This window comes from Papio anubis, chromosome 4 (genome assembly GCF_008728515.1).
Source record: "Papio anubis isolate 15944 chromosome 4, Panubis1.0, whole genome shotgun sequence".
Classification (NCBI taxonomy): Eukaryota; Metazoa; Chordata; class Mammalia; order Primates; family Cercopithecidae; genus Papio; species Papio anubis.
Genome location: NC_044979.1, coordinates 148,130,507 through 148,157,542, shown reverse-complemented (window position 1 = coordinate 148,157,542; position 27,036 = coordinate 148,130,507). Strand labels below are relative to the sequence as shown.

At 56.7% G+C, this 27,036-nt stretch overlaps 1 protein-coding gene across 3 annotated transcripts in view; it reads right to left on the bottom strand.

Moving 5' to 3' along the window:
• Nucleotides 1–27,036, bottom strand: part of ADAP1 (ArfGAP with dual PH domains 1) — a 58,837-nt gene that overhangs the window by 19,904 nt on the left and 11,897 nt on the right. The window contains exons 1-4 of one of the 3 annotated variants that reach the window (XM_017956528.3): nucleotides 20,399–20,497; nucleotides 16,641–16,838; nucleotides 9,176–9,267; nucleotides 2,608–2,690 (exon numbers count right to left, since the gene is read on the bottom strand). In XM_017956528.3, coding sequence (XP_017812017.1) covers nucleotides 2,608–2,690; nucleotides 9,176–9,267; nucleotides 16,641–16,682 — 217 coding nt within the window. In that variant the 5' untranslated portion in view covers nucleotides 16,683–16,838; nucleotides 20,399–20,497. Of the gene's footprint in view, nucleotides 1–2,607; nucleotides 2,691–3,348; nucleotides 3,450–9,175; nucleotides 9,268–16,640; nucleotides 16,839–20,398; nucleotides 20,530–27,036 lie in introns of those variants that run through there. The other 2 variants (XM_003895632.5, XM_021935587.2) reach the window with 2 other exon arrangements.

Genomic DNA, 27,036 nt, shown 5'->3' with positions numbered 1-27,036 from the left:
ATGCCCAGCTAATTTTTGTATTTTTTAGTAGAAACAGTTTTGCCACGTTGACCAGATTGGTCTCCAACTCCTGGTCTCAAGTGATCCATCCACCTGCCTCGGTCTCCCAAAGTGTTCTTTTATTCTTGGGGTAAGATTCACAAATACAATTCATCTTTTTTCTTTTTACAGACACACTCTCGCTCTGTCATCCAGGCTGGAGTGTAGTGGTGCAACCTTGGCTCACTGCAGCCTCTGCCTCCCAGGCTCAAGAGATCCTCCCACTTCAGTCTCCTAAGTAGCTGGAACCACAGATGTGTGCCAACCACGCCCAGCTAATTTTGCATTTTTTGGTAGAGTTCAGAGCAACATGGGGTTTCGCCACGTTGATCAGGCTGGTCTTGAACTCCTGAGATCAGGCGCTCTGCCCGCCTTGACCTCCATAAAGTGCTGGAACAGGCCTGCGCCAGCCAACCACGCCCAGCTAATTTTTGTATTTTTAGTAGAGACAGGGTTTCACCATGTTGGCCAGTCTGGTCTCAAACTGCTGACTGCAAGGGATCCGCCTGCCTCAGACTCCCAAAATGCTGGAACCATAGGTGTAAGCCACTGCACCCAGCTTTTTTTTTTTTTTTTTTTTTTTTGAGACAGTCTTACTCTGTCACCCAGGCTGGAGTGCAGTGGTACAAACACAGCTCACTGTAGCCTTGAACTCCTGCACATAAGGGCTGCTCCTGCCTCAGCCTCCGGAGTAGCTGGGACTACAGGTGGTGCCACCATATCCAGCTAATTTTATTTTTTTCTTTTTTGAGATGGAGTCTCGCTCTGTCGCCCAGGCTGGAGTGCAGTGGCGCCATCTCGGCTCACTGCAAGCTCCGCCTCCCGGGTTCACGCCATTCTCCTGCCTCAGCCTCCCAAGTAGCTGGGACTACAGGCGCCCGCCACCGTACCCGACTAATTTTTGTATTTTTAGTAGGGACGGGGTTTCACTGTGTTAGCCAGGATGGCCTCAATCTCCTGACCTCGTAATCCTTCCTCCTCCGCCTCCCAAAGTGCTGGAATTACAGGAGTGAGCCACCACACCTGGCCAATTTTTTCTTTTTTTAAAGGGAGGGCATCTTACTATGTTGCCCAGGCTTGTCTGACCACCAGCGATCCTCCCCGGCCTTGGCCTTCCAAAGTGCTGGGATTACAGGTGTAAGGTGCCCAGCCTCATGTTCCACCATTCCAGGGCAGCCTCTCTCTTATACAAGGGCAGTGCTGGGGTTGAAGGTCTGGGCCCTGGGGGCTGCCTCCTCCCTGCGAGGAGCTCACGTGGCCATGCCCAGCAGCACCAAACATCCCCATTCAGCCTCTGGACCCGCCCCACCCGTGCTGAGGTTCAGAACCAGGCCCTAGGGCTAGGCTTGCCTCGGTTTCCCTGTCTGTCAACACGGTGGAGGAAGGGACACTCAGGAAGCTCCAGTGTGCAGACACACAGCTGCCCTGGGGGAAAAAACCACTCAAGGCCCCCAGTCGCCGAACCCACCTCACACAGAGCAGCCAGCAGGAGGAAGCCGGCCCACCCGGCTGGGGGCTCCAACTCAAAGCCCCAGGGTTTAAATGAGACACAAGGGGCCGGGCGCGGTGGCTCAAGCCTGTAATCCCAGCACTTTGGGAGGCCGAGACGGGCGGATCACGAGGTCAGGAGATCGAGACCATCCTGGCTGACACGGTGAAACCCCGTCTCTACTAAAAAATACGAAAACTTAGCCGGGCGAGGTGGCGGGCGCCTGTAGTCCCAGCTACTCGGGAGGCTGAGGCAGGAGAATGGCGTAAACCCGGGAGGTGGAGCTTGCAGTGAGCTGAGATCCGGCCACTGCACTCCAGCCTGGGTGACAGAGCGAGACTCCGTCTCAAAAAAAAAAAAAAAAAAAAAAAAAAAAAAAAAAAAAAAAAAAAAAAATGAGACACAAGGAGAAGCAGGAATTGGGGGCTCCTGGGAGACGCAGCCTGAGGCTTGGCCAGCTGAGCAGCACTGGGGAGACTGAGGCTAGGGTGGGCTGGCCTCTCAGGCCCCCACAGCACTGCTTCCCAGCTCCCACCTCCATAGCCCTACCAGCCCACGAAGCTCCAAGATGCTGCCTGGATGTCTCTGCCACCCCGAGGGCCCCCAGTGGCACCCAGGCAGGCCCAGGGGAGGTGGAGGCCGCAGGCCCAGGTTGCACCCTCCACACCTGCAGCATGGTGTTGCCACACAGAGGATGCCCTCACGCCCCTCACCCGGGCCCTCGGGTCCTGCCCACACTGCTCGAGAGAGGGGTCCCTGCAGGCCACCCCGAATGGAAGCACGTGTCCACCACCAGCAGAGGAGGGGCCAGTCACGGCCCCAGGGGGTCCCCAGGTACCCCAGTCCTTCAGGGCTGGACTGTAGACAGCTGTGAGGACCCCAAGCCCCAGTCACCCCACTCAGAGTCAGAGGACAAAACAGGTCTGAGGGGGTCCGGGGATGCAGGTTCAAACCCATGAACATGTTTACCCAGGTTAATGACTGCATGAAAGGGAAGGAAGAGATGGAAATAGGAGAGAGAGGGGGAGAGAGACGGGGAGAGGGAGCTGGGAGGCCCCGCCCCACCCGGGTGGCCTCACCTGCCGAGTAGGGCTCCTGCTTCTCAGGGTAGATGAACTCCTGGCGCTCGTACTTGGCCCGGATCCACTGCTCTCGAAGGAGCCTGCAGGGAGAGGAGAGACTGAGCCACCGGGCCGAGACGGCCTCCAACCCAGCACACGCTGGTCTCTGACCCAGACCCCGGGCACCTCAAGAGGCTCTAGGGGCCGCTGGCAGACTTGGGCTGCCCCTCTGGGCACAAGGTCCTGAAAGAACTGCAGGGTCAGCCTCCTGCACTGGACGTTTCTCACTCTCTGACATTAATTTATTGGTTTCTCGTGCGTTCCGCCCCCGGAGCGTCAGGCCCCATGTTCTGACCATGCGTCCTGGTGGACAGGCTGGCTCTTCCCTTCTCCTTCCCACCTCGGCCTCAGCTGATGCCCCACAGGGCTGAGGTACAGGGGTCGAGCCAGGCCCCCCAACCCTGAGTCAGATGTCCCTGGGCCCTCCCCGACCCTCCCCACGTCGTTGGACCAGATCTGGGAAGTGGCTGCAGCGCTGCCTTGCAGGTGGTTCTGAGACACAGGGCGGGGCTGTCAGGGCACCCGTCGAGGTCAGGAGGCGTTCGGGGCATCAGGAGAAACTATGGGCAAATACCCAAGAATCCAGGAAGACCCAGGATGGGAGAAGTTCCCGAGAGCAAGGCCCCCAAGGCACCCGCTGGGTCCAGACATCCCTGCCCAGAGCCACCCACCACGGCCTCCCCATCCACCGTGACTCACTCGAGTGAGGCCAATATCGTTGCAGAAACCACGACCCGCACGCAGGCTTGGTGCGGCCCCGGGGCACAGGCAGCGGCCCCAGCCTTTTCCACTCCCGGGGAATTACACGGCAAAGAACAAATAGGAACCCTCTGGCTTCCTGCTGGGCCCACGTGAACAGCCTCGGAGACAGGGCGGGAACCCCCGCCCACTGGATCTGAGGAAGCCTGGGGAGTGATGGGTGATGGGCCCCAGCTGGGTCTCTGGCCCCAGGTGTCTGAGTGTCCTGTGGGATCTGAGGGGTCTCTGGCCCCCGGCCCCAGGTGTCTGAGTATCCTGTGGGATCTGAGGGGTCTCTGGCCCCCGGCCCCAGGTGTCTGAGTGTCCCCCACCTGCTATAACGGATCACCCCAAAACTCGGTCCCCGAAAGCAACACGAACGTATTGTCTTGGTCACAGAGGCCAAACATCTGAGATCAAGATGTCGGCAGAGCTGGTCCCCTCCGGATGTTCTGGGGAGAATCTGCTCCAGGGTCCCTCCCACCCCTGGAAGCCACCGGTGCCCCCACCTCGGCCGCTGTCCTCACCTGGCCTCCCCTGTGGGTCTCCCAGTCTCCCTCCCCTGTGGGGTTTGGGCCCACCCTACTCCAGGACAACCTCACGACCTTATCTTAACCTGAAGACATCTGCAAAGATCATACTTTTCTTTCTTTTAGAGACGGGGTCTCACTGTGTCTCCCAGGCTGGGGCACAGTGGTGTGATCACAGTTCACCGCAGCCTCCAATGCCTGCACTCAAGGATCCTCCTGCCTCGACCACCCGAGTAGCTGGGGCTAGAGGTGTGCTTGAGTAATTTCTTAATTTTTTATAGAGACGTGAGCTCACTATGTTGCCCAGGCTGGTCTGGAACACCTGGGGCCAATCCTCCCACCTGGGCCTCCTACAGTGCTGGGATTATAGGCATGAGCCTCGTGTCCAGACCCTATTTCCAGATAAGTTCACCTTCACAGGGCAGCAGGTTAAGACTTTAGGCCGGGCGTGGTGGCTCAAGCCTGTAATCCCCGCACTTTGGGAGGCCGAGACGGACGGATCACGAGGTCAGGAGATCGAGACCATCCTGGCTAACCTGATGAAACCCCGTCTCTACTAAAAACTACACAAAACTAGCTGGGCGAGGTGGCAGGCGCCTGTAGTCCCAGCTACTCGGGAGGCTGAGGCAGAAGAATGGCGTAAACCCGGGAGGCGGAGCTTGCAGTGAGCTGAGATCCAGCCACTGCACTCCAGGCTGGGCGACAGATCAAGACTCTGTCTCAAAAAAAAAAAAAAAAAAAAAAAAAAGACTTTAACACATCTTTTTGGGGGACACCGTGCAGCTGCCTGAGCCACTCTGGCTGTGTGACCATGGAGGAGTTGCCTCCCAGCACCCAGCGTCCTGTCTGTGACCCGAGGGTCACACAGTAGCCTCTTGGAGTCACGGGAGGACCCAAGGCCGCATGTGTGGAAGCCGGGGGCCTGTGGACGAGAGGCAGGTGCCAGGGATGGCTTTGACAACCACTGGCCTGCCAACAGCCCTCAGGGTGGGGCACCCACAGGGTCTGCGCCCTGCCCTGGTGCGGACTGGGTCCCCAAGGCTCACACCCGCACACGAGGGCCTTCCAGGGCCTGGCACAGAAGCTTCCAGAAGCAGCAGCAGGAAGAGGAAGCCCGGGGAGTGAGCACCAGGAAGTCGGGGGCAGGACCCCATCCTGCCCAGCGGAGCCCTCCTGAAGCCCCTCATCACCTGAAAACCAGTACTGCCTGGAGCCCGCCCCACTCCCACAGCCCCGGAGGGGCTGCGCTGACACCCTCATGTGGTCACAAGGAGGGGGTCTTTGGGCACGTGGCAGCCAGGACACAAAACCACCGCAAAAGCGCTAACCACACACACCTCACCCCACGCCCCAGGATGTGTCCCAAGTTCCAGGGCTCCGGGGAGCCAGGCTTCAAGGACCCCCACAGCCACCCCTTCAAAGCCAGGGCCTGAGGGTCAGGTGGGTCCCCTCAACCCAGAGCAAAACGTGGGCTGGGGGCAGGGGGTTGGGCAGGTGCTCAGGGCGACGGCCTCCCCTAGGTGTGGACTCACAGGGGAAGAAGCTCTGAGCCCCAGAACCCACCTCCCCACGGGGCTCCCCTAGCTCAGGATGCCATGGGAGACCCCTCCCCGCTTTCCCCAGGGCGGGTCCCAGTGGCCACTGTGGCCTCCATAGGGGGTGCTGTTCACGCAGCTGGCAAGTCCATCCCTGAGGGTCCACTCCTGAGTGTGCCTTCTGCCCGAGTTCTGCCGGTTTCTACCACTGGGAGTTCAGGACACGGTCAACACCCTTCCTGGAGGCTTTGCTTCTAGAGAGTGGACCAATGGCTCACCTAAGTGGGTTTTTTCCCTTTTTATTACAGGAAAATAGCCAGGGTAGTGCTCATGACCCCGCCCACACCCCGGGCCCCCGCACCTGCCTCTCAGACCCCGCCCCTCCCCCCCCCCTGCCCCGCCTCTCAGTCCCCAGCCCCCGGCCCCGCCTCCACTGTCTATCCTGGGTGTTTCTGAGGCTGCCACCACCTGAACTGTGACCCCATCCTGACCCCCAGGCCTGAGTGTGCCTTTATTTGGAAATATCGTGGTTGCAGATTCGTTGAGGCCAAACAGGAGCAGGGTGGCCCCCAATCCAATGTGGCCGGTGTCCTTAGGAAGGGGAATTAGGACACAGACAAGCACACAGGGCCCACCACGTGAGGAAGCACCCCAGAGAGGCCTCGGGAGAAGCAGCCTCGAGCCTCCAGCCTCCAGAGCCAGGAGAAAGTAGATTTCTGTTGCTCTGGGCTGCTGGGCGTGTGGTGCTCTGTTCCAGGAGCCCCAGACAGGGATGCAGAGCCCTGTCCAGCCGGGACACCTGCCCCAGAGGGGGCTTGCTGGGGCTGGGGGCTCCAAAGCTTTGCTGGGATGGGCAGAGAGGAGGCCCCAAGCAGGTGCTGCCAGCAGCCAAGGGCTCCTCCTGCAGCTTCCCTCACTTGCCCTGATCACCCCTGGCCACACAGGAAGCAGGGAGGGGCTGGTTTCCACCCAGAAGTAAAACCAAGCAGAGCAGCCGCACGACTTTCTTTCCCCCGATGTCAAGATAGAAACTGGAGAGCTCTGAGGGTGACACAGGAAGAGACAGGTCCCGGCCTCTGAGTCACAGGCCGCTGCTAAAGATAATTGCACGCAGGACCCTCTGCCCTCCCCTGAGGGCTCACCCTCCCCTCTTACAGGTGGGCAAACTGAGGCCCTGGGCCTCTGCTTGGCTGGAGGTGGGCATGGTGCTCATTCTGCCTGGAGGGACCCCCAGTGTGTGCCGGGAGGCCGCAGGGCATGCCATGGGGGGCCTTCCGGGACCCTGATCCGGGCCCTGCCCGCCACTCTTAGCTCCTATGAAGATGCTACCCAGACATCTGTGCAGCAGCGCTTTCCCATAAAGACCTTCAACTCGGACCTGGGCTTGTCCAGGCTACACGGAGGCCGTGGGCACCAGGGCTGCTGGGGCTGGGAGAATCTCTGTGGGGGCAGAAGTGGGAGGAAGGTGGACAAGGCCCCTGCCCACCTTGCCAGGCTGGGTGGTTGGGCCCCCTGGGCCACAGAGCTGGACCACAAAATGGCAGGATGTAGGCACCTCCTGCCCTCCAGGTTACACAGCAGGTCCGCACTGCACCCCCACCCCCAGGTTACACAGCAGGTCCACACGGCACCCCCACCCCCAGGTTACACAGCAGGTCCGCGCTGCACCCCCAACCCTCCAGATGCATGCTGCACCCCTGCCATGCCACAGCATCCACGGCTCATACAGGGATTCACACCTCACCCCAGATGGTGGGCGTCAGCCCTGGGAGTCTCCTCACCCAGAACCCCACAGCAGCAGCCCCCGAGCCCACAAGCGTGTCCCCGCAGCCCCCCGCACCCATATCTGCCCCTGGTCCCGACTCAGAACAGCCAGGGAGTGGGAGGAACTCGGATGCAGTGACCCAGGCCACAGAGCAGCCGGGGGCGGGGTGATAAAATAATGTCTCAAAAATAGCTGTGCTGGGGCTCCGTGATTCATACTGAGAGCCCGGGGCAGGGCCAGGGCAGGGTTCCCCTGTGAGGGCTTGGCGGGGGAGAGAGCAGCTGGCACCCAGGGTCTCAGAATGAGAGTATGGGGGGCCAGGGCCCCAGGCCTGCCCAGGTGGGGAGAGGTGAGTGCATGGGGCTGAGCTGCCAGCCTCGAGCTTCTCAGCGGCGATATGGGGATTGCAGCTGGACCGGTCTCCAGGCTCACGGGAGGCTCATCAAGAAAACACCTGCCAAGCACCTGGACTGGGGCCTGGCATCATGGCCCTTTACCAATAATGCTGGACTGCGGCCCAGCACCGTGGCCCTTTACCAATAACAAATCAACATGCAGTCAAAGAAACTGAGTCGCTCGTGGCCTGAACATACTTCCAGCCCCTGCTCCCCAAAGACCCCCGGAGGGCTGGTTCGCACTGCAATCTCAGCTCTTTAGGAGACTGAGGCAGGGGGATCACTTGAGCCCAGGAATTTGCAGCCAGCCTGGGCAATGTAGGGAGACCCCATCTCTATATTTAAAAAAAAAAAAAAAAAAAAAAAGGCCCAGGGTGATTTGTAGGGTTGCAGCCAGGAAGTCCATCCTTCCTCCCCTCTCCCTCCTCCCTCTTCCCTCTGGCTCCCCTCCACCCTACCACCCAATCCCCACCCACCTTCCAGAGGCCTTTGGATCCAGTGAGGACCCCTGACCCCACTGCCCCCTCATGGAGCTCACTGGAGGGGGCACAGATCCCAAACAGGGCCCCGGACGCGGGGGAAGGCCCCCTGGTCACTGCAGTCCCCACCAGCAGCTCCTGGGCGGGCAGAGCCCAGGCTGTCTCAGCCCCCAAGTCAGGGCAAAGCCAGCAACAGCACTTGGGCCCCTCAGGGCCTGGGAGGCCAGGCGCCCGCCGCTTTCCTGCAGCGCCGTTGGGTCACACCCAAACCCTGCACCCAGCTCATGCTTGGGGTGTCTCTGTGGGGTGGGCCCTCCACTCAGTGGGTTCACGGAGTGAGTCAACGGAGGGAGGTGCTGAGCAAACAAGAGGCTGGGCGGTGCCCGGTGGGGCTGGGATTGAACCAGAGCAGGAAACATGGGGGGCTGGGAGGGCACCCAGTGGCCACACGTCCTTCCCTTATGACAGGTGTGAGAGGGTCAGTGCGAACAGTCAGGCCGGGCCCTGTGTCACCTGTCATTCCCACTGTCCGGGCAGATGGGGAGACTGAGGCTTGGAGGGGTGGGTTTTGGTGGAGGTGGCTGATGTGAGGCTGAGCAGGCCTCATTTCCTCTCTCTCCACAACCTCCTGACCCCAGGATGCCCAGAGGACTGGGTCTCAGGCTTCCCCAACCGGCCACCGGTACCCACGTCTGCTCCTGCCCCAAGGAGCCAGGGCAGGCCCCGAACAACAGCAGCCCCTCCCGTCCTCCTCCCAGACCGCCGGGAGCACCTGGGAGTCCCCCTCAGATCCACCTGAGACCCCCAAGGCCCCAGAGAACTCAGGTGGGCTGCAGCTACTGATGCAGAATGACCTTTCCAGCCCCCACCCCAGCGCCCACCGCCCCCCACCCCAGAACCAAAGCCCAGTGGCGGGCAGCAGACACAGGCAGCACCTCGGGGTCCGGGGGACTCAGCTGAGGCTGGCTTCTCCCGGACCCTGTGGGCGGCACCCAACTCCCCACGCTGCCGGGTCCTCCCGGGGCCATCTCGGAACTGCCCAGCACTGTTGACCACGGCCCTGACAAGGCCCCTTTGTACTCACTGGCAGTCGGAGGGCGTGGGCCGGTAGTAGAAGGAGGGTACTTTGGACTCGAACCTGGCTCTCGCGGCATCGTTCCCGTGGGAGGCCAGGAACTGCAAGAGAGGAGCGGCCAGGTCAGAGGCCTGGGGTCCCAGGGGTAGTCCAGGAGGTGCTGGCTGTGCTCAGGGCTGTCACTGCAGGGACCCGCAGACCAAGGCTCCGAGGCCTCTGCCAGCGCCAGGACGGGAACCCCCACCTCCTCCTGCCCCAGGGACACCATTTCTGAGTGATGGACCCTCCCCTGGCACAGGGAAGGAGCCAGCGTCCAATGGGGTCCCGGCAAAGGGGGCCCAGGGGCCAGGCCCCTCTTGAGGATGGGTCTGAGGTTTGCCCCACTGGTTCAACCCCCAAGTCCACCCACACCAGCCATCCTGAGTCCACCCACACTGCATGTCCCGTGGGAGAGAGCTGGCTGCATCCTGTGACCCCCATCTCTGCCCTAGAGGGCAGGGACTTCCCCGTTCACCCAGCTCCCCAGCTCACATTTAGCAAAGAGCCAACAGGCGCCAGACATGGGGGCCTGGAGAGGGACTGGTGAGCGAGAGACCCAGACGTGGCCGGGACAGAGTCTCCGAGAGGACTCTGCAGGGACACACTGCAGGGACCCACAACACATTTATAAAACAGGCTGATGGAGAAGGAAACGGTGCTGTGAAGCAGGGGAGGAGCTCCAGGAAGCTGGAATTCCAGGAGGCTGGCGTTCCAGGAGGCTGATGCTCCAGGAGGCTGGCACATGGACTGTGCTCCTGGCAGGTGCAAAGACCCTGAGGATGGATGCTGGCATTGACCCTGCCGCCAGCCAGGTGTGGTGAGCCTCGAGCGGGGCAGGAGGGGCCACCACACCCCACGTCAGCCCTGAGGGCATGGGAGAGGCTCTGCTTGCTATGCTCTAAGCCCCCAAGGGAGCCACTGTTTGCACCTTCAAGCTCCTGAATGCAGCTCGCCTGAGGCCGTGGCCAGGCCCAGCCAGACAGACGTCCCCTAACATCACCCTGCTCCGAGGATCACACGGCCATAAACGGGGAGGGCCCAGAGGAGTAGCTGGAGAAATCAAAAGCAACAAGAGGCTGGCACTGATGTAAAATCTGAAAACGAATGGCTTTTCCGTAGAAAAATACAAGGAGAGATCCTGCCACCAACAGCAACAGGACAAATTGTCTGAGTCACTGGATGGGAAACGTCCCAGGTCTCCACGGGAAAACCGGCGTGTGCTCCCGAGGATGCAGAGGAGCCTCGACCAGAGACACAGGGAGGTGGAGAAATGTCTCCTCGCGGGAGTCTACGTGTTTTTTAAAACTGCCAAAGGCCGGGCGCGGTGGCTGAAACCTGTAATCCTGGCACTTTGGGAGGCCAAGACGGGCAGATCACGAGGTCAGGAGATCGAGACCATCCTGGCTAACACGGTGAAACCCCGTCTCTACTAAAAATACAGAAAATGAGCCTGGTGAAGCGGCAGGCACCTGTAGTCCCAGCTACTCGGGAGGCTGAGGCAGGAGAATGGCATGAACCCGGGAGGCAGAGCTTGCAGTGAGCTGAGATCCGGCCACTGCACTCCAACCTGGGCGACAGAGCGAGACTCCGTCTCAAAAATAAATAAATAAATAAATAAATAAAATAACTGCCAAAAAACAGCAACAAAATTTATTATTATTATGTATTTTTTTTAACCTAGAAATGGTTCTAAAGTTTAAAAAATTAACTAGGCCGGGCACGGTGGCTCAAGCCTGTAATCCCAGCACTTTGGGAGGCCGAGACGGGCGGATCACAAGGTCAGGAGATCGAGACCAACCTGGCTAACACGATGAAAACCCGTCTCTACTAAAAAAATACAAAAAACTAGCCAGGTGAGGTGGCGGGCGCCTATAGTCCCAGCTACTCAGGAGGATGAGGCAGGAGAATGGCGTAGACCCGGGAGGCAGAGCTTGCAATGAGCTGAGATCCGGCCACTGCACTCCAGCCTGGGCGACAGAGCAAGACTCTGTCTCACAAAAAAAAAAAAAAAAAATTAACAAGGGACAGCCAGGGACAGGGGCTCATGTCTGTAGTCCCAGCACTTTGGGAAGCCAAGGTGGGAGAACCACTTGAGCCCAGGAGTTCAAGACCACTCTGGGCAACATAGTGAGACCCTGTCTCTCAATAAATAAATAAATAAATAAAGCCAGGTGTGATGGCGCACACCTGTGGTCCCAGCTATTAGGGAGGCCGAGGTGGGAAGATGGCCTGAACCTGGGAGTTTGAGGTTGCAGTGGGCTATGATCGTGCCACTGAACTCCAGCCTGGGCGGCAGAACAAGACCCTGTCTCTACTGGACACAGCGGCTCATGCCTGTAATCCCAGCACTTTGGGAGGCCGAGGCGGGAGGATCCCTTGAGCCCAAGAGGTCAAGGCTATGAGCTCTGGTTACACCACTGCACTCCAGCATGGCAAAAAGAGCAAGATCCTATCTCTGCAAAAAAAAAGGAAAGTAAAAATAAAAAATAAATAAATGGGTAAGGGTTTTAAAAATTACTTTTACATATGTATACATATATGTATACTTTTAATTTGTTTTAATAGAGATGAGATTCCACTCTTTTGCCCAGGCTGGTCTCAAACTCCTGGACTCAAGCCATCGTCCCACCTCAGCCTAAAAATGGGGAAGGATTTGAGGCTGGGCGCAGTGGCTCACGCCTGTAATCCCAGCACTTTGGGAGGCCAAGGTGGGCGGATCACAAGGTCAGGAGATCAAGACCATTCTGGCTAACACAGTGAAACCCCGTCTCTGCTAAAAGTACAAAAAATTAGCCGGCCATGGTGGTGGACACCTGTAGTCCCAGCTACTGGGGAGGCTGAGGCAGGAGAATGGTGTGAACCTGGGAGGCGGAGATTGCAGTGAGCCGAGATCGCACCACTGCACTCCAGCCTGGGTGACAGAGTGAGACTCCGTCTCAAAAAAAATAAATAAATAATAAAATAAAAATAAATAAATAAATGGGGAAGGATTTGAATTGACATTTCTCCAAAGAAGATGCACAAATGGCCACTCAGCCACACAAAGGCACTCAGCACTGTTAGCCATCAGGGGAACGCAGATCAAAACCTCAATGAGCTACCACCTCTCCCCTCTCGGATGGCAAGGTCAAAGTGGCACAGGGGAGTGTGCTGGAGAGGATGTGGAGAGATCAGAGCCCCCGTACGCTGCTGGTGGGAACCTCCGGCTGTGGTGACTAACAGTCCGGCAGTTCCTCAAAATGGTAAACAGAGTTACCATAGAGCCCAGCAATTCCTCTGCACCCTAAGAGATGCGAAGACCCAGAGACATGCACACGAACATTCACGGCGCATTCTTAGTGACAGCTAAGAATGGGAACAAGCCCCAGGTCCGTAAACAGAAGCACAGATAAACTAAATGTGATTGAGCCACACCATGGAGGGTTCCGCAGCCATTAAGAGGAATGCCAGCTGGGCGCGGTGGCTCACGCCTGTCATCCCAGCACTTCGGGAGGCAGAGGTGGGCAGATCATGAGGTCAGGAGTTCAAGACCAGTCTGCGCAACATGGTGAGACCTCGTCTCTACCGAAAATACAAAAATTAGCCGGGCATGGTGGTGGGTGCCTGTAATCCCAGCTACTCAGGAGGCTGAGGCAGGAGAATCGCTTGAACCTGAGAGGCAAAGCTTGCAGTGAGCTGAGATCGTGCCACTGCACTCCAGCCTGGGCGACAGAGTGAGACTCTGTCTCAAAAAAAAAAAAAAAAAAAAAAGAGCAGCCAGGCGCAGTGGCTCGCGCCTGTAATCCCAGCACTTTGGGAGGCCAAGGTGGGCGGATCACAAGGTCAGGAGATCGAGACCATCCTGGCTAACATGGTGAAACCCCGTCTCTACTAAAAATATAAAAAATTAGCCGGCGTGGTGGCAGCACCTGTAGTCCCAGCTACTCGGGAGGCTGAGGCAGGAGAATCACTTGAACCTGGGAGGCAGAGCTTGCAGTGAGCCAAGATCGTGCCACTGCACTCCAGCCTGGGCGACAGAGTGAGACTCCATCCCCCCGCCCCCCCCAAAAAACAAAACAAAACAAAAAAAAGAGCAGCGCAATTCTGACACACGCTACTACCCAGGTGATCGCTGGACACCAGAAGGAAACCAGACACAAAACACCGCACGTGTCGGCCGCATGTGGCAGCTCACACCTATGATCCCAGCACTTTGGGAGGCTGAGGTGGGAGGATCGCTTGAGCCCAGGAGTTCGGGACCAGCTTAAGCAACATAGTGACACCCTGTCTCAAAAAAAAAAAAAAAAAAAAAAGACCACATATCGTGTGATTCCATCTGTTTGAAATGTTCAGAACAAGCAAATCCACAGAGACACGAAGCAGCTCTGTCTACATTCAGTAACGGCTGGGGCGGTGGCGATGGGAGGGGGGTGAGTACGGGCTGCGTTGGGATATTAAAATGTCCTGGAATTAGACAGTGGTGATGGTCGTGCAGCCCTGTGGCTTCACTAAAGCTACTGAACTGTACACTTTACAGGAGTGACTTGTATGTGGATTATACCTCAATAAACCTGTTATCAAAAAATAACCCTCAGGGTTGGGTGCAGTGGCTCAAGCCTGTAATCCCAGCACTTGGGAGACTGAAGCAGGAGGATCACTTGAGGCCAGGAGTTCAAGACCATCCTGGGCAACACAGTGAGACCCCGTCTCTACAAAACATACAAAAATTAGCCAGGTGTGGTGGTGCACGTCTGTAGTTCCATCTGCTCAGGAGGCTGAGGTGAGAGGATGGTTTGAGCCCAGGAGCTTGAGGCTGCAGTGAGCTGTGATTGTGCCACCGCCCTCCAGCCTGGGTGACAGAGCAAGACTGTCTCAAACAAAACAAAACAAAACAAAAACAAAAACAAACAAACAGGCCGGGTGCGGTGGCTCAAGCCTGTGATCCCAGCACTTTGGGAGGCCAAGACAGGTGGATCATGAGGTCAGGAGATGGAGACCATCCTGGCTAACCCGGTGAAACCCCGTCTCTACTAAAAAAACACAAAAAATTAGCCGGGCGAGGAGGCGGGCACCTGTAGTCTCAGCTACTCGGGAGGCTGAGGCAGGAGAATGGCCTAAACTCGGGAGGCGGAGCTTGCAGTGAGCTGAGATCCGGCCACTGTACTCCAACCTGGGCGACAGAGCGAGACTCCGTCTCAAAACAAACAAACAAACAAACAAACACAAATAAACAAACAAAAACCCTGAGGCAAAGAAGGCCTCTTTATGTATGCTATAGACCCTAAAACCACAATATAAAAGGTTGACCACTTTGACTATGTCGAAGTAAAAATTTCCATGGCAAAAACCACCATGAGCAAATTCGAAAGACAACCTAGAAAAAAATGTTTTTCGTATCTCAAAGGATGAATTTCTCTAACATACCAGGAACCCCTAGAAGATGAAAACAGCTAACATTGCAGCAGAAAGGCAGGCAAAGGTGTGAAGAGACTTCACAGGCAAGAAAACACAGGGCCGGGCGCGGTGGCTCACGCCTGTAATCCCAGCACTTTGGGAGGCCAAGGCAGGTGGATCATGAGGTCAGGAGATCGAGACCATCCTGGCTAACACAGTGAAACCCCATCTCTAATGAAAAAAAAATTAGCCGGGCCGGGCGTGGTGGTAGGCACCTGTAGTTCCAGCTACTCGGGAGGTTGAGGTAGGACAATGGCGTGAACCCGGGAGGTGGAGCTTGCAGTGAGCTGAGATCGCGTCACTGCACTCTGGCCTGGGCAACAGAGTGAGACTCTGTCTCAAAAAAAAAAAAAAAAAAAAAAAGAAAAGAGATCCTGAGAACAACCTCTCACTCATCAGAGCAGCAAAGGAGAAGGCCTGGGCGGCCAGTGTGCTGGGGAGGAGGCAGCAAATACCCCCACAGCGTACTGGGCAGGAGGCAGCAAATACCCCCACGGCGTGCTGGGGAGGAGGCAGCAAACACCCCCACGGCGTGCTGGGGGCATGTGAGCAGTTACAGTGGGGAGTTTGGCAAACATGTCTCCAAAATTACCAAGCCACGTAACTTTTGAACTTGCACTTTCACTTCTAGGAATTTAGGCCACCAATGTACTTCCACATGTGCAAAGTGACGCATCAGTGAGGCTGCTTGCCGGCCCAGCGGGAACGGCAGGAACAGTCTGGAAACGACTGGCATGTGCAGCCCAAGGGGACATGGCAAGCAGGCCGTGGTTCCCCCTAGGAGGGCGAGGGGCTCCGCGTGCTCTCAACAGGCAAAGAACGTCTCTCAGAAGCACACGCTAGGCCCGGCGCTGTGGCACACACCTGTCATCCCAGCATTTCAGGAGGATCATTTGAGTCCAGGAGTTTGAGACCAGCCTGGCCAATATAGCAAGACCCCATCACTACAAAAAATTTTTTTAAAAAATTAGCCAGGGCTGGCGCAGTGGCTCACATCTGTAATCCCAGAACTTTGGGAGGCCAAGGGGGGGTGGATCACCTGAGGCCAAGAGTTCAAGGCCAGCGTGGCCAAAATGGCAAAACCCCGTCTCTATTAAAAATACAAAAATTGGCCGGGCGCGGTGGCTCAAGCCTGTAATCCCAGCACTTTGGGAGGCCGAGACGGGCAGATCACGAGGTCAGGAGATCAAGACCATCCTGGCTAACATGGTGAAACCCTGTCTCTACTAAAAAAAATACAAAAAACTAGCCAGGCGAGGTGGCGGTCGCCTGTAGTCTCAGCTACTTGGGAGGCTGAGGCAGGAGAATGGCGTAAACCCGGGAGGCAGAGCTTGCAGTGAGCTGAGATCTGGCCACTGCACTCCAGCCCGGACGACAGAGCGAGACTCCGTCTCAAAAAAAAAAAAAAAAAAAAAAATTAGCTGGGCATGGTGGCATGCATCTGTGATCCCAGCTACTCGGGAGGCTGAAGCAGGAGAATTGCTTGAATGTGGGAGGTGGAGGTTGCAATGAGCTGAGATCATGCCACTGCACTCCAGCCTGGGCAACAGAGTGAGACTCTGTCTCTAAAAAAAAAAAAATTAGCCAGGCATGGTGGTGTATGCCTATGGTCCTAGCTACTTCTTGGGAGGCTGAGGCAGGAGGATCATTTGAGCCTAAAAGTTCAAGGCTGTAGTGAACTATGATAGCACCACTGAACTCCAGCCTGGGCGACAGAGTGAGACCGTGTCTCAGAAAAAAAAAAAGAGAGAGAGAAAGGAAGGAAGGAGGGTAGGGAGGGACGGAGGGATGGAGGGAGAGAAGAAAGGAAGGCAGGAGGTAAGGAGGGAGGGAGGGAGGGAGCGAGGCCCACACAGACCCCTGGCTGCCTGACCAGGGTGGGGGCGGTACTCAGAGGCGGGAGACAGGGAAGCAGACAGCTCCCTTCTGCAACTGCCCTTGGAACCTGCTGAATGTGTCACTAAATTGTCGAAATACATTAAATAAGGTAGAGATAACCCACGTGTCCATCCGAGGGTGAATGAATAAAGTAAAGGTGTTCCATCCACACAGGGCACGTTCTCTGGCCTTGAAAGGGACGAAGCTGTCACACAGGCTGCAGCATGATGGGCCTCCGGGACCCAGCACAGCGGGAAAGGAGTCGGACGCCGAAGCCCACACACCATGCGATCCCATTTGTAAAAGTCCAGAACCCACAAACCTACACGGAGAGAAAGTGGATTTGCAGCTGCTTCGGGCTGGGCGGGGTGAGAGTCAAAAGGCACAGACTTTCTTTCTAGGGTGATGAAAATGTCCCAATATTGGCTGCAGCGAAGTTTGCACAACTCTGTGAATTTACTAGAAAATCTTCAACTGTGTACTATACATGGTGAATTGTATGGCTGTGAATTGCATCTCAATGAAGCAGTTGTTTTAAAAGGTATTATCAAGGAATAGAAAACTGGGGGGAGAAAAACATAAAATGTGAAGAGAAGGAAAGAAGAGGAGAATCCTCGATTCCTGGCCCTTTAACCTTGGTCCGGTTCTCAGCGATGACCACCTCGGGCTCGTTTCTCCCTTAGGGGTAGGAGCAGGCTTAGCCCCTGGATGTCCCCGCTGACCACCAGCCCAGGAATGGCCAAGGGGCCTGAGTGCAGGGAGCCATGGGGGGCCCAGTGCAGCCCCCACCCCACAGAGTCCCCGGCAAGAAGCCGGACTGAGACCCAGCTCTGCCCGGGGGCCAGGGTGCAGACGCTCTCAGGGGCCAAGCCCCCAGGCCTGCCTGAGATTCATGTTTGATTTTCATCGCACGAGTGAACGTGCAGACAACAGAACGGGGATGGAACCTCCTTGTGGCCCCCCACTCAGTGCTCTCCCAAAGCCCCCATCGCACCAGACCTCTGCAGCAGGAATCAGGGTTTTTTTTTGTTTTTGTTTTTTTTTTTTTTTTTTTTTTTTTGAGACAGAGTCTTGCTCTGTCTCCCAGGCTGGAGTGCAGTGGCACGATCTCAGTTCACGGTTCACTGCAAGCTCCACCTCCCGGGTTTGCGCCATTCTCCTGCCTCAGCCTCCTGAGTGGCTGGGACTACAGGCACTCGGGATCCTGGCTAATTTTTTTGTATTTTCAGTAGAGATGGGGTTTCACCGTGTTAGCCAGGATGGTCTCGATCTCCTGACCTCGTGATCCGCCCGCCTCAGCCTCCCAAAGTGCTAGGATTACAGGCATGAGCCACAGCGCCCAGCCAGGGGTTTCTTGGTAATACCCACGGTGGGCCCTCCCCAGCCTTCCTCTCCAGCCTTCCCCTCCGGCCATCACCCCAGGCAGATCAGGACGGCACCAAGGTGGCCCCTGTCCTCTCCTGCTGATTACATTTAGGGTTTTTCCAATAACAGTGAACGCCCCACCCCTGGGCCTTTGCCCCATTTGCCCTGTAATTATGGGGACAATGGGCAGGTCTTCTCCCTGAGCCGAGGAGTCTGCGCCCCCATAGGCCCTCCAGGGACTCACCGCTGTTTCCTCCAGGAGTGATGGCAGAGTGACTTGGAGATGGGACACTCATCCCATCATCTTTCTGACATTGGCCATTGGTCCCCTGTTGACCAGGGAGGGGGACGGTCCAGGGGCCACCCTGCCTATTTTTTAGGGAAGGAAATGGAGGCTCAGACAAGCCCACAGCCTGGTGAAGGGACGGATATCACATCCCAGTGTTCCCCCTTGGGTCAGTGAAGGTGGGTCAAAGGCGGTGAGCCCAAGGTGGGCCGGGGTCCTGAGGGGATTCGCAGGGATGCCCTCAACTCAGAGTGTGGGGGATCACGGCGTTAAATGCAGAAGCTGATTTGGGGTTGCCCTGGGTGGGTCAGGGACTCTGCTGTCCCTGGGTCTTTTTCTGTCTCCCAGGCTGGAGTGCAGAGATGCCATCACAACTCATTGCAGCCTCAAATTCCTTGGTTCAGCCGGGCACGGTGGCTCAGGCCTGTCATCCCAGCACTTTGGGAGGCTGAGGTGGGTGGATCACCTGAGGTCAGGAGTTCAAGACCAGCCTGGCCAACATGGTGAAACCCCATCTCCACTAAAAATACAAAAATTAGCTGGACATGGTCGTGTGCACCTGTAATCCCAGTCACTCAGGAGGCTGAGGCATGAGAATTGCTTAAGCCAGGGAGGCAGAAGTCACAGTGAGCTGAGATCACTCCGGCCTGGGTGACAAAGCCAGACTCCGTCTCAAAAAAAAAAAAGAATTCCTGGGCTCAGGTGATCCTCCTGCCTCAGCCTCCTGAGTGGCTGGGATTACAGGCACCACCCCCATGCCAGGCCGAGGCACGATCCCAGCTGTGATTTCTAACAAGCCCCAAGGTGTGACCCCTGCACCAAGGCTGCCTGTTAGAAGCAAATAAGCTACTCCTGACCAGGGGCCGGGGCCAGTGGTGGCACGGAGCCGGGGGCTGGGGTCAGTGGTGGCGCACAGCCAGGGGCCGGGGCCAGTGGTGTCGGGGAGCCGGGGGCTGGGGTCAGTGGTGCTGGAGAGCCAAGGGCTGGGGTCAGTGGTGGCGCACAGCCGGGGGGCTGGGGTCAGTGGTGGCACACAGCCAGGGGCTGGGGCCAGTGGTGCTGGAGAGCCAGGGGCCGGGGCCTGTGGTGTCGGGGAGCTGGGGGCTGGAGTCAGTGGTGGTGCACAGCCGGGGGCTGGGGTCAGTGGTGCTGGAGAGCCAGGGGCTGGGGTCAGTGGTCCTGGAGAGGAGGTGCCAGAGTCAGTGGTGTTGGAGAGTAGGGGCCCACGGTCAGTGGTGCTGGAGAGTGGGGAGACACGCATAGGAGGCCACCAGCCTCTACGACCCTCCCCATCCCCACAGCAGCCCCCAGACCACCGCTCTCACCTCCATGCGGCCCCTAGGTCCCGCTCACCAGCAGCCAGGCAGATCAGTGGCTCCAAGACCCCAAGTCCCACAAGTGGGGCTAGGGTGACCCTCCCACTGGGGTCTTCAGGGCCCCACATTCCATCTGAGCTGCAGCCCCCAGCCGGGGTCTTGTTCCTTCTCCACCGGCCTTGGGGTCTTCCTATGGGGGCCCTTCCTGCTGCCTCCAGCATGCCTGACCTCCCCCTGCATGCCAGGGCTTCCTGGTTGGCTCACACCCATCTCCCTCCCCAGAGAGGCGTCTCTAGGGCCCCACCAAGCATCTGTGGCCGGAGTCCCTGCCTGGCCCTGCTAAGTGCTCCGTGAAGCTGCTTCAGGTGCACAGGTAAGAGGTGGGCAGTGGCTGTGTCACCTCAGAGGCTGCCCAGGGGACAGGTAATGGAGCTGTACACGGACGGCAGCGGGTCAGGGTGCACAGGGACTGCAGGGTAAATGCGGCCCTGACTCTGGGTCCTGTGGCGCGGCCTGGGACGCTGCATTCTGTTTCCTTAGAGACGGGGTCTCTGTTACCCTGAACCCAATGCTCCAGGAGTGGGGATTTGAGGGGAGCGCTCCCGAGCTCCCAGGGCACGGGAATCGGGACCCGCCTTCACTCCCTGGCCCACCACACACACCTGGAGCTGTTCACAGAAAGGCTGGACCCAGCAGGGGGTGGGTGGAGTAGCCACACAGGACAGGCCGCTGGAGAGGGGGCGGGGTCCTGCGCCGCCCTGGCCTCCGCAGCCTGGGTCCAGCCAGCCAGGCCCCTCAGAGCAGCCCAAGGCCCCAGGGGGGCACAGCCAGGCCGTGCGGCGTCTCTGGCTCCAGAGACCTGGGCTGGAGCCACCCGGGGACTGCGCGGGTCCCCCCGCCCCTCCCCCGCCGTACCTCCACTTGGGCCTCGTCCCAGGCGTCCAGGCGGACGGACTTCACCTTGCTGACCTGGGGGATGTTCCGGTGGATTCCCGAGCAGCTGAGGCAGATGAAGACTCCCAGAGTGTAGGAGGCCCAGTCGGGATCTGCAAGGGAGAGCCGGACGTTCACAGAGGCTCAGCCCAGGGACCCCGGAGGGAGGGTGGTCAGAGCCTCGGGTCAGGCTCAGGAGCCCCCGGCCATGCAGTGGAGGCTTCAGAGGAGACCCCTGGGGACACCTGGCCCCGTGCGCCCCCAGGCACCTAACCCCAGCTCCCCTTGCCCTCTGCCGGGTGCAGACGGAGCTCTCCCCGGACACTCCCAGCATCTGAGCAAGCGGGTCTGCACAGGCTCCCTGCCGGGTGCCGGGAACCTCCAGCAGAGGCTGGCCCACAGGAGCCCATGCCCCGGGCTGGAGGGCACCCAGCACTCCTGAGGACTGGATCCACGTGGTTCCCTAGTGTCCGCTGCCCTGGGAGACGTCTGTGGGCCCGAATCCTCCTGGGTGAGGGGGCCAAGATTGGAAACTTCAGATAGGATCTGAGTGCGGGGGTGCCCCCGAAGGACGGACCGTAGCCGCGGATGACGATGTACCGTGCGTGGGGTGACAGCGCGCGGCCGGCACTTTGTGATAACGGCCTTTGGCTCCACCCTGCATGCGGCCTGTCCAGCGATTCCACGTCTCCATGTCTGGTTTGCCTTAAACGGTCCAACAAAGCTGGGCACGGTGACTCACGCCTGTAATCCTAGCGCTATGGGAGGCTGAGGCAGCAGAATCTTTTTTTTTTTTTTTTTTTTTTTGAGACAGAGTCTGTTGCCCAGGCTGGAGTGCAGTGGCGTGATCTCGGCTCGCTGCAACCTCTGCCTCCCAGGTTCAAGCGATTCTCCTGCCTCAGCCTCCCGATCAGCAAGGCACGCCCTACCACGCCCGCCTAACTTTTGTATTTTTAGTGGAGATGGGGTTTCATCATGTTGGCCAGGCTGGCCTTGAAATCTTGACCTCAAGTAATCCACCCACTCGGCCTCCTAAAGTGATGGGATGGCAGGCGTGAGCCACTGCGCGGGGTGTGAGTGCCACAGCTCAGTCTTTCCGCTGCTGCACGCGAGAAACGTCTCATTCTGAAACGGCAAAGTGAGTCGTGGGGAACGTCCAGCCCCACCCTGGGGCGATGGCTAAGAGGGCTGCTGTGTGACTCTCGTGTTTTCTTCTGGCTCCGAACGACCCTTCACATTTCAAGGGAGTGGAATGGCTGAAAGGCGCCCCAGACAGAACAGTCTCTGGGGGAGATGAGTCATCTCTGAAATGCTTTTATTTTTAAGTGGAGGCTCTCCTGGGTGAGGCTGGTGGAAATCGAGGCACTCCCGACAAGAAGGTGCGGCTGTGGACCAGAGCCTGTTTGAGGAATCATGAGTGGAGAGGACCTCGCCCTTCAGGCCTGGCTGAGGATAGCCCCCCTCCCCGCGCTGATCAGGGCCCACCCTTGGCTGGTGGGGGACTCCCATGCCGGGCAGTGGAGGCCCAGTGGGGCTGGGCCTGGCCTCCGAGTCACTGCCAGGAGGAGAGGCACCCAAGCGAGTCCCAACTGGGGATGGTGTGCATGAGAACCAGCAGGCCGGGCCTCTGGGATCTGGGGGTCACTCCCGGCCTCTGGGATCTGGGGGTCACACCCGGCCTCTGGGATCTGGGGGTCACGCTGGGCCTCTAGGATCTGGGGGTCACACCCAGCCTCTGGGATTTGGGGGTCACGCCCGGCCTCTGGGATTTGGGGGTCACGCCTGGCTCTGGGATCTGGGGGTCATGCCCGCCTCAGGGATTTGGGGGTCATGCCCGGCCTCTGGGATTTGGGGTGCTGAGACCTCTCCGGTTTTGAAGTCCGCCACAAGCTGCAGGATCTGGGGTTGTACGGCCTCTGGGATCTGGGGTCAGCCTGGCTCTGGGATTTGGGGGGTCATGCCAGGCCTGCAGGATCACTGGGGAGTTAAAAGCCCGGCCTCTGGGATTTAGGGATCCAGCTGGGTCTCTAGGATTTAGAGGAGTCCACGCCTGGCTCTGATCTAGGGTCTGCCGCCTCAGGGATTAGAGGTCCTTACCCGGCCTCTGGGATTTGGGGTCAGCTGGGGTCTCTGGGATTTGAAGTCCACGCCTGGCTCTGGGATCTTGAGGGGTGCTGCCCCAGCCTCTGGGATCATAGAGGTCACACCACCCGGCCTCTGGGATCTGGGGGTCCTCCCGGCCTCTGGGATGGGGTTACACACCGGCCTCTGGGATTTAGGGGGTCACACCGGGCCTCTGAGTTTGAGGTCACGCCCTGGCTCTGGGATCTGGAGTCATGCCCAGCCTCTAGGGGTTGGGGTCATGCGGCCTCTGGGATTTAGGGTCACCCTGGGTGGGATTTGGGGTCAGGCGGCTCCTGGATCTGGGGTCCTGCAGCCTCTGGGATCCTAGAGGTCACTCCGGCCTCTGGGATCTGGGGGTCACACCCGGCCTCTGGGATTTGGGTGTCGCCTGGCTCTCTGGGATCTGGGGTGCTACCCAGCCTCTGGGATCTGGGAGGAGGGTCTCAGAGCTCCTGGGATCTAGGGGATCACACCAAGGCTCTCCTAGGACAGAAGTCCTTAAGGTCTCTGGGATTTGGGGAATGGCACAAGCAGGATCAGGGGGTCATGCACTTGGCCTCTGGGGCCACAGGGATTAGCCGGCTCTGGATCTGTGGATGGCAGGGCTGGGGTGGAGTGCACATAGGCACAGGGTCACATGCATTCTTGGTTTGGGAGTGCAGCCCAAAGGTGGAGTGCAGTGGTGCAATCACATGACACTGCAGCCTCAGCTCATAGGCTCCATGATCCTCCCTGCCTCAGCACCCCAAGTGGCAGGGGCTGCAGGCAAGCATACTTGACTGAATTACAATTTTTGGTGGCTTGATTTAAGTTGCGGTGCTGCCCAGGCTGGGCAGGAGACTCTGGGCAAGCGATCCTCCTGTCTTGGCCTCCCAAGGTGGGATTACAGATGTGATGCGTGTGCCGACGACAAGTATTTTGGTGCAGACTCCCTGGAGAACAGATTTCAAGGAAGGCCACTGAACTCCAGCAGAGAGAGACCAAGCTCCTCCCCAAATAGTCTTTCCTAGAGCGCCTTCATGAAAGATGCATGAGTAGCATTTTTGCTTGGCTGTGGGGCACCAGCAGGCATGCCAGTCTCACGGGCTTTCAGGCTCTCTCCATCTGTGGGATGGGGCAGGCGCAGGAGGCACCCACAGGCGTAGTGGTCAACGTGAGCCCAGGTGGGGCTGTGCTTTTCAGGGGTGCAGTGGGAGCCCCCTTCTCACAACCTTAGCAATGCTGTTTGGGTTCCTCTGAGCCAAAAAAGTGTGGACCACGGACCCAGGCTTCCTGTCTCATGGCCTTTATCTGCCCGTCTGGAAGTCCTGAGGGAGGCTGAGCAACAGCTACCAACAGCTAACCGCCCAGCCCAGGGTCCAGAATGCCTGTGTCCACCTCCATCCTCACTCGGGCGCTCCGGGGCAGGCTGTCCCTCTCCTAACCTGGAAGGAGGCCTGTTCACAGAACCCGCGGCGGGAGCTGGGCCTGGAAGGAGGCCTGTTCGCGGAACCCGTAGCGGGAGCTGGACTCTATGGGCATGGACCAGCTGCCTGTTGTTGTAAAGAAGGTGTTACTGGAACTCAGCCACGCCCGTTTATGAATTGTCTACAGCTGCTTTTGTGAGCAGTCGTTGACTAGCTGAGATGGAGACTCTACGGCCCTAAAATATTTACTGTCTTTTTTGTTGTTGTTTTTTGAGACAGTTTCGCTCTTGTTTCCCAGGCTGGAGTGCAATGGGGTGATCTTGGCTCACTGCAACCTCCACCTCACAGGTTCAAGTGATTCTCCTGCTTCAGCCTCCTGAGTAGCTGGGATTGCAGGCATGCGCCACCACACCCGGCTAATTTTGTATTTTTAGTAGAGATGCGGTTTCACCATGTTGGCCAGGTTGGTCTCAAACTCCCGACCTCAGGTGATACGCCTGCCTCGGCCTCCCAAAGTGCTGGGATTACAGGTGTGAGCCACCACGCCCGGCCTGCTACCTGTCTTTTTAAGAAAAAGTTTGCTGGCTGGGCACGGTGGCTCACACCTGTAGTCGCAGCACTTTGGGAGGCCAAGGCGGGTAGATCACCTGAGGTCAGGAGTATGAGACCAGCCTGGCCAACATAGTGAAACCTCGCCTCTACTAAAAATACAAAAATTAGCCTGGCGTGGTGGCAGATGCCTGTAATCCCAGCTACTTGGGAGGCTGAGGCAGGAGAATCACTTGAACCCAGGAGATGGAGATTGCAGTGAGCTGAGATCGTGCCACTGCACTCCAGCCTGGACAACAGAGTGAGACTTTGTCTCAAAAAAAAAAAAAGAAAAAGTTTGCCAATCTCTGCTTAGAGGGAAAAATGGGTGTGGCACAGATGGGTGAGCCCAAGAAGGGCTTGTAAGTAGGACTGATAGCTTACAGCCATTACTAATATAGCCTATCTTTGACAAACCAGATACAAGTGAAGCTAGGGAGTGGTTACAACCTGTCCTGACCTCTTGCAACTGGCACAAGGTCCCCCTGGTGTAAAGTTAGAGATCGTCTTGGCCGGGCGCGGTGGCTCAAGCCTGTAATCCCAGCACTTTGGGAGGCCGAGATGGGCGGATCACGAGGTCAGGAGATCGAGACCATCCTGGCTAACACAGTGAAACCCCGTCTCTATTAAGAAATACAAAAAACTAGCTGGGCGAGGTGGCGGGCGCCTGTAGTCCCAGCTACTCGGGAGGCTGAGGCCGGAGAATGGCGTGAACCCGGGAGGCGGAGCTTGCAGTGAGCTGAGATCCCGCCACTGCACTCCAGCCTGGGCGGCAGAGCGAGACTCCGTCTCAAAAAAAAAAAAAAAAAAAAAGAGATCGTCTGATGCAAACCTGTCACATCCTCCTGGTATTCATGTGTGAGGATATACATGTGTGCGTGCATACCCACAGACACAATATGAACAGCCTACTGGGGAGGGCTCAGGGAATTTAATATGAAGAAATAGAGACACCAGCCAGGTGTGGGTGCTCACACCTGTCATCCCAGCATTTTGGGAGATTGAGGCAGGAGGATCACTTGAGCCCAGGAGGTGGAGGTTGCAGTGAGCCGAGATGGTGCCACTACACTCCAGCCTGGGTGTCACAGACCCTGTCTCTCATACACACACACACACACACAATATGGAGACATGAAGACCTTTTACATAAGAATCAAAAGATGAGAGCCAGTTAAATCAAGTGTGTTGGAGACAGGGGCAATACAAGGTTGTCGCTGGAAGGGCAGGAAGTTTGTACCATTTTTAAAAAGTTTTTGTGGAGTTTTACTAGGATGACTAAAATTTAAAAGATGGATACTACCAAGTGTTGATGAGGATACAGAGCAACTGGAACTCTCATCCACTGCTGGTAGAAGTACAAATCAGTCCAACCCACTCTGAAAACAGCTTGTCAGTTTCTTACATAGTTAAAGATATATCTCCCATATGACACAGCCACTCTACTCCTAGGAATTTGCCCAAGGGAAATCAAAACGTAGGTCCATAAAAAGATGTACATCCAATAGTATATAAAAAGAGTAATACACCATGAGCAACAGGGGTTTTTACCAGTAATGCAAGGTTGGTTTAACATTTGACCATCAATCAATGTCATTCACCATATTTACAGATTAAAGAAGAAAAAAACATACAATCGTTTCAACAGATGCAAAAAATGTTGGCAAAATGCAACGTCCTGATAAAACTCTCAGAAAACTAAGAATAGAGGGGAATTTCCCCAATCTGATATAGAGGATCTATGAAACATTTACAGCACATGTCATATTCAAGGGAGGATGGCTGACTGCTTTCCCCCAAGATCAAGAACAGGACAAGAATGTCTGTCCTAACCACTCCTAGTCATCATTGAGCTAGAGATTCTAGTCAGTGCAATAAGGCAATATAAAGAAAGAAAAAGCGTCTAGATTGGAAAGGAAGAGCTAAAACTATCTTCATTAACAGACAACATGATTGTCTATGTAGAAAATACAAGAGATTCTATTAAAAACAACTATGAGAACAAGTTTAGTAAGGTTGCAGGATACAAGATAAATATACAAAAATCAATTGTATTTCTATACACTAGCAAGCATTCAGAAATTGAACATTTAAAAATACCATTTATAATAGCATAAAATGTATGAAAGAGGGATAAATGTGATGAGATATGAAACATAGGACACTGAAAACTACAAAATATTGCTCAGAGAAATTAAATAAGACCTATAGATTTGGAAAGAGATAACGTTTTCATGGGTTGGGAGACTCAACACTAATAACACATATATTCTCTCCAAATTATAGATTCAATGCAATCCCAATCAGAATTTCAACAGGATTTTAAAAATAGAAATGAACAAGCTGATTCTAAAATTCATATGTAAATGCAAAGGACCTAGAATAGCTAAAACAACTTAGAAAAAAGACAAGGAGGGGGAACTAACACTACTTGTTTTCAGAACTCATTATAAAATTACAGTTATTAAGACAGTGTGGTGGTATTGGCACAAAAACGGATGAACA